The sequence below is a fragment of the Mya arenaria genome, chromosome 1 (genome assembly GCF_026914265.1).
Source record: "Mya arenaria isolate MELC-2E11 chromosome 1, ASM2691426v1".
NCBI lineage: Eukaryota > Metazoa > Mollusca > Bivalvia > Myida > Myidae > Mya > Mya arenaria.
Window position 1 is genome coordinate 20268131 of NC_069122.1, and position 7093 is coordinate 20275223.

The following is a 7093-nucleotide window of genomic DNA, read 5'->3' on the forward strand; positions in this document are numbered from 1 at the left end:
TTTGTGTAGAAGAATCAGAGAAGCTTGACTCCCACATCCATTACAATCGATATGCAACTTCAGTGTGCGGTCGTCAGCATTGAGTGCGCTTTCAAGAATGGATGGGTGTAACGTTATCTGGAGAGACTTTGTTTTCTTGAGGCGAGATTTCACCGATGTGGGCACAGTCCCTTTATGTCCATCGTCCGTCACATTGGACAAAGTTAACTCGATTTGCAAGAATTGTTTACGACGTCTTTCCCGTTTGCTCTTTTTCGTTAAAGAATCTTTGTTGACCTCATTTGATGATTCTGCAGACAAATTTTCCAAACGTTCTAGTCTTCTTTTCTGTTTGTATTTGACTCTCACTAGTAAATGGACTATGTCTACAACTGTTCTATTATCGGATGGAATGTCGGAAAGCTTAATTTAAAGCATGTTAGTGTCTGCTTGGGTGTCTGAAATTGAAGACATTTCTCCTATCAAAAGATATTCTCAGACATGAGTTATAAATGACTACGGATGAGGAATAGTATGTTCAAAAGTGCTGATGCAGTTCTTGTTTTAAAAACAATGAACATTGAAGAGACAAGGCCTGAAGCCTAAAGTAACTACTATCTTGGTTGCGTGTTCAATGCTAGGTCTTCTTTTTAAAAATATGTTAAAATAAATTTTACCTGGTGATCCTGAGAGAATTCGTGTGATGCCGAGTGGCTTGAAAGGAATCCCATGAGACCTTTGTGGCGATTCGGTGGATCTATGTAGTGGAGAAGAAATAGTGCGCTGTGGAGGATCCGTGATCCCTAAACGCCGCAGTATATCAGTATAGCAGTCTGCTCTTATGATTGCCAAGTTTATTAGCTCCTTCATCCGTATCTACGAGAGTAAACGCTTTAGAGTTGTGATGATCTAATTGTACAATCGTCAGCCTACACTGTACATTTGCCAAAAAAGAGAGATGTTTCCTTCTTTTTGTCCATTTAGTATTCAGTATGTCAATGTATTATTGACATGTCACAATGCATATTATTCTATGACATTTGAAATTGAATATTAATAGTAACACTTATCATTACGTCTTCCAAAACAATATAGATCATAACAAAAGTTCAGTAATAAGCGATCCGCAAAAAAAATATCGGCAACTGTTGTTTGTTTTCTTAAGCTAATTCACATTTTAGTTTATGTTTTTTGTTTAAACTTATATTTTACAACGAATATGAAGCAAGCTAGTACAAGATTGCATTAATCACTCTCGTTGGTACGATGTTACGCGAAAAGGTGGTATTGTGTTGTAGGGACAACCAGAGCTTCTTGAGAAAACCAACATGTCCGGCATGGTGACCTCAAACCAAACTTACATGCGCCCAGGGCGGGAATCGAACCCGTGTCGCAGATGTAAGAAGCGAGCTGCGATAACCGGACAATCTTTTAGAATAGTGTTTTATTATTTTACAGACTTGCATATATTCAAATAGAGAATAAAAGGATGTTGATCTGGTAAAGCGTAGGAAGTTATCATGCGAACCGTACCATGTTAAATATTCGTTTCATATCAAAAACATTATTTATTTATTTTTTAAATTATTTTAATGTAAAAGAAAATAAATCGACGAATTTGAAAGATTGTAAGTATCTACCATGACCCTAACGTAGGTTTACCGAGTTTCCGCAAAACACCCTGCGCGAGCGTTGGGATGAACCTATCTTACACGAGAAGCTATGGTAGATGCTTTTTCTCCCACCTCAGTTAAACAAAATAAAGTAAAAATGTATTTTTTTGCTGGAACTCTTTTGTTGGTAGTGATAATAAATGCGTATGGATATGCGCGCATTGATTCAGACTATGTTAATAGTCAAATCGTTATTTAAATAGTTCTGTGGAGAGTGCAGAATTATTTCTGAAATGGTGTGTGAAAACTTTTTTATGGTGCCATTTGAATCGAGAAATAATTAATTGTATGCTTAATATTACCACAAGGCAAAGTTTCCACGATGCTACAGACGACAGTCTTCAACAAGGGATGTAATTATGTGATGGCAGTAATAAAGGAGTTCCATACGGGTACTTGTTTTACCTTTGCCCGTTTGCAAGGTAAGAATATCTAATATGGTTAACTTTTTCGATCTACTGATCTGAGGTGGGAGAAAGATTATTCTTTATTCTGAAATCTTTAACAGGATAATGTATTCTATTAACATATTTGAAAATTTTATGTCGCCATTCTCCGTTTTTTAGGGTCAAGAATCAACGGACAAATTAAAGCAAAATGACATTCTTTACACGAAATAAGCGCAGTGAAAAACAATATACGTATTACTTATACACACACATACTTAGAAGTGTCGATTAATGATACGCCGTAAGGGATTGGAATAAACTGAGGCTACCTGAAGGTTTTGTCGTGAAGTTGGTAACTCTGAGTCTCGATATTTTCTTGGATCTTCGGTCCGAATGCAGACACCGGAATTCGTGTTATATGCCAGAACGACCAATATATACATTAAAAGGTCCATAGTTAATTTTCTGAAACAAAAATATACAAAGTTTTTCACAAATCTTCAGATTTAGATTCTTATATACGATGAAGAATGTGTTTTGATTAGAAACACATTCCGGTTCATTTGTTAATCATTGTCAAACATTTTCTGTTTTAAAATTCGAAAATTCAATAATTTCCAAATTAATTGATGATAAAAATAACGATAGTTAGAACATTATTAAATTAAAATTATAACGATTTTTGTTTTCTAGTTTATTATTGAATCTTTATTTGAATTCACTAATTCCCATATTCACAAATAAAATAAATAAAGAATATTTGTTGAATTCAGTGTATTATCGTATTTAATTTTTCACAAATGGCGAAGCCGAAATTGTAGTATAGTCACGCAGGAAACATATTACGATCTTACAATGAAGCAATAATTTTCTGCTTCGTTTATGCTTATTTTTGGAGTATATTGGTAGTTTTCTTTCTTCATAGTTTACCTTTTTTGGAGTACCCCTTTGCAACCCGTAGCAAACCCATCAAGCAAAGTGATATGGAGTGTCGTTCCAACGCCGACTTGCGGTGAAATAATTCTCCAAGATGTTTTTAAAGTTTATAATAGTGAATTTTCTAAGAAGTTTGTATTACAAAGTCAGACTGATTGAAAAACAAATAAATAGATGATACCATCGAAGCTATGTTCGACCATTTTGTTTTCGTCTACTGTTTTGTACGAAAGCAAACGTTCAAGCTTATCGTTTAATTTTTGACTTTATAAAATATCATAAGTTTGTAATACAAACATTCGTGTTAACATTAAAACAAAGTGGGTGTTAAAGAACGCCAGAAAAATCAAATCGAAACGATAAGGCGTTCAGAAATGCAAAGAAAATATGTATGCGTACTTTTCAAATCTTTTGTATCTTTATTTTTTTTTTGGTTTATTTGTTTGTTTGTTTGTTTGTTTATTTGTTTGTTTATTAATTTACTTATTCATTCGTTCGTTCGTTCGTCCGTCCGTCCGTCCGTCTGTCCATTAATCAATCCATTAATTAATTAATTTATTTATTTATTTTTTTATTTATTTATTTATTTATTTATTTATTTATTTATTTATTTATTTATTTATTTATTTATTTATTTATTTAGTTAAAATAATTTGTTTATTTATATTCATTTATTTATTTAAATCTGCTCACCTTTAGAAAGAAGTTGCATTTCTATTGCTGAACGACCATTGATCCACCATTTTTCCTTGATAAAACGATTTTAAAGATATCCCGAAAATTCATCACTAGTTACACACTTGTAGGAGTTTTCATGTCCCTGCATGTGCAGCCGTGTCAGCAGTATCCAATAAACCAATGCTTCTTTGCGGTCTGCGGTCTAAGGCTTATATGTTGTCTTGAACCTTTCACACACCCCACGTTCAAGAGCTTCTTCTTATTCGTTGGAATCATTATGACTCATCATTGTTTTCGTATGACTATCTTCGTTGAATACGCAGCCATTACTAGACAAACTGTTTCAAATTAGTTTAATTAACGTTGCTATGACCACCATCCCATGCAATCTCATTGACTTATAATCAAAGTGTTAATAGTTTGCCCACGATTCACCCTTCCTAGAATGCACTTAAAATCTGAAAAAGATAACTGTAAGAGACTATCGTTTAAACAGTATTTGCCAAAAACTCGTTACATTCAAAGTTTGGTACAATGTAACGTTCTTGTTTTTATTATGATCATTTATCAAAATACATGTATATGTTATATATTTTTTTTTTAATTTCCAACAAAAAGTGAACAAAGGTATATATAATATGACCTATAGTAAAAATTGAAAAGCTTCGGCTTAGCAAATGTTAGAAATGGCTATTACTCCGAAATTCTTAACTGCAACACTCCTGCTACTCCTATCTGATGTTTCGATCAAACACTTATGTCAGACTTGCTATTATTGTAAATGTCGAAATCGGGAATTAGCTATAATGGCACACTTATCATAAGCGTGGAGTTTACATCACCTTTGTGTTTGAAAAGTAACCTTCAATGAACATCGAAGAAGAGACATTTTACATTGGAATCCATCTAAATATAAAAATATTTGTTATGATATATTTTTTTCGGTAGATACGTTTAAGGCATACATATTCGTATAAAGCTCATATCATGAGATTTCATCAAAATAACACTGGTAGAAATTGCAACATTCCGGGGAAAAAAGTACAAACAATATTTGTTCTTACTCTTGCATTAACAATTCAAAATATCCATCTTCCGACTAATAAACATACCTCGTCGTCTAGCTTGCTATTAGCAGATTGCTTTGCTGCACATTTTTTTAAAACATTTAGAATTTTACTTATGGACAATCATTTACTTTGTTTGCCAATCACAAAACCCTGGTGTGTTAAGTAAATGTCAACTTCAATCCAATTAATCACGACAGCGAAATTGCAGCTTTGATAAAAAATAAACCAAAAATCAGGCAGGGTTTAACGAGCATGTAGAGAATTGGAATAACATCAATCGTCTGATCCGTTTAGACAAGCATGCTGCTTTGCATTCTAAATGTTGCTTTTGTCTTTCTAAGTTTTCAAAATCGTGCGATGAAAAATTAAAAGATTAACCTGTTTCCCCCGGATCTAAAGACGTCATGCACTGTGAGAAACACCATTATGAACCATTGTTAAGAAAGTCTAAATAAATGTTGCTCGTGGCAAAGAGCGTTTCCTCCAGCCTCCATTGAAGTGTTTGTGGGAAGTTGAGCTTGTCTCTTTAAGCTTTAATATGAAGAAACAGGTTAAAAGTTAAACACCAACCAACGTATTATTCCAATTTTAACTGCCTTTCGCAAATAAATGAACTAGGCTCTTGTCGCAATTAATTTGCGTCATAATGTTTACCATACGACGACAATACGCTCCGGAGTTCGAAATGAATAAAGGTCGCCAAGTTGTTCTGGAATGCCGCTTTAAATCTCGATGTTCGTCACTCACACAGAGTGTGTCACACTTCCCATTTCACTAAATAGTTCGATATGACTCCAGTAAAGTTAAAACGAGCTTGTCTATGTTTAACATCCAGAGACAATACTACAATCAGTGTAGGAACGGACCATAAACGGACAACATTCGCGCTGTCTTTCATGGCTTGCCGAATTCGACAATCAATGGCTACAATTGTGGTTATCCTCCTTCAAATTCCAAGCTTGTACATACTTTGTAATTTTATTCCTAAAATACGGTTGCGACCTTGATATGTAGAGTAAATTACAATGTTGTGTTTTTATCACCATTCTTCATGATAACGATCATCTCCTGATACGCACAGCAAAACTCTTTGTTCAAAAAATGCAATTATCAAATATGCTCTCTATATTCATTTGCTGAAGATTTTATTTGTAGATTTACTTATTTTTAGACGAATTGTGACTCACCAACAAGGCCTTATTCCCTAAAAGATATCGTATGTGTATTATTTTTTAATCTTATTTCAGGACTGTTTTTCAAGGTCTCTGATATTAAGCAAGGTATATCAAATACAATGCAGATAACTGAATGTTGATCTTAACTTATTTCAAAGAGAATAGATCTTGTTACTCCAGCATGAAGTTGATTTTTATATTTGCAAATTAAATTTTGCAATCTTCGTTTTGTTTATTTACATTGATATGTATTTTAAACAGTAACACGATTGTGAAAGGTGGCCGAGTGATATAAAAATATTACAAAATACTGGAGAATCCGGGTATCGATCCCGGTACGTCTCACATGCTAAGCGAGCGCTCTACCACTTGAGCTAATTCACCTGCACACTCTATCACTATCTCGTTTGTTTAGATTTAATCAGAATTTAATGGCTCACTTACAAAACTTAAAGTTAAAGTTTGATATACCATGTATGTGTAGTTAACAAAGTCGGATTTTGTAGGCATAAAGAGCATACATATGAGGGGATTAGCTAGTGAGTACTTAAAGTGCACTTTTATGTCACCTGTTCTTTCCTCTATCTTATTTGTATAATTGCCAACACATTGTACGATTTAAAGTGTTTCACAATGCTGCTTTCATACATCCATATTCTGTCATACTGACATCGTCAGATGAAACTTGGATGTGTTCTATAGTTTTACCAAATGGAAACAATCATTTAACATCTAATAGAGTCCCCACATTTTCAAATAGTATTTGAGTTTAATGATTGATTTCAAATTGACAAAACATTACACTGCTATGCGTTACACCTATGTTTTTGTTTTACTGGAAGCAACAGGCCTATTGGTCAGCATATACAGCTGGACATTCCCATATAGGTGCGATTTTGACAGACATTTTGAGACTGCTACCCAGGAAATAGACATGACCAAACATTATCTAAAGGATCTTCGATGCCGGGAAAGCGACAAACTCCTAGGATTTGGACACATTTCTCTTCTCAGCGGCTTGGTTAAGACTACACAATTTGGAGTTTATCTAAAGCGTCCCTTGTGTGTGGCACTCCGCTTCCCCTCGCCCATGTGGCAAATTATAAATAGGTACTGTTGTCCCAGAACGACTCTTACTCTTATCTGGTTTCCAGTTATTCATTTTCTTCTTTTGTTTGTGGAGTTTGGTGTTG

At 34.1% G+C, this 7093-nt stretch overlaps 1 protein-coding gene across 1 annotated transcript; it reads right to left on the reverse strand.

Moving 5' to 3' along the window:
- Positions 1–173: 173 nt before the first annotated feature.
- Positions 174–3827, reverse strand: LOC128228677 (uncharacterized). The gene is made up of 4 exons (XM_052940124.1): positions 3671–3827; positions 2371–2506; positions 657–855; positions 174–437 (listed from the first exon to the last, which is right to left on the reverse strand). Exons 2-4 carry the CDS (start codon positions 2494–2496, stop codon positions 409–411), a joined length of 354 nt encoding a protein of 117 aa, XP_052796084.1. The 5' UTR covers positions 2497–2506; positions 3671–3827; the 3' UTR covers positions 174–408.
- Between the last annotated feature and the right edge of the window lie 3266 nt (positions 3828–7093).

Coding starts and splice junctions, on each gene's coding strand:
- LOC128228677 (XM_052940124.1), bottom strand. CDS start 2,496: ATGGACCTTTTAATGTATATATTGGTCGTTCTGGCATATAACACGAAT. Junction 856..2,370: donor CTTCACGACAAAACCTTCAG/GTAGCCTCAGTT, acceptor TTACTCTCGTAG/ATACGGATGAAGGAGCTAAT. Junction 438..656: donor AATTCTCTCAGGATCACCAG/GTAAAATTTATT, acceptor CTTCAATTTCAG/ACACCCAAGCAGACACTAAC.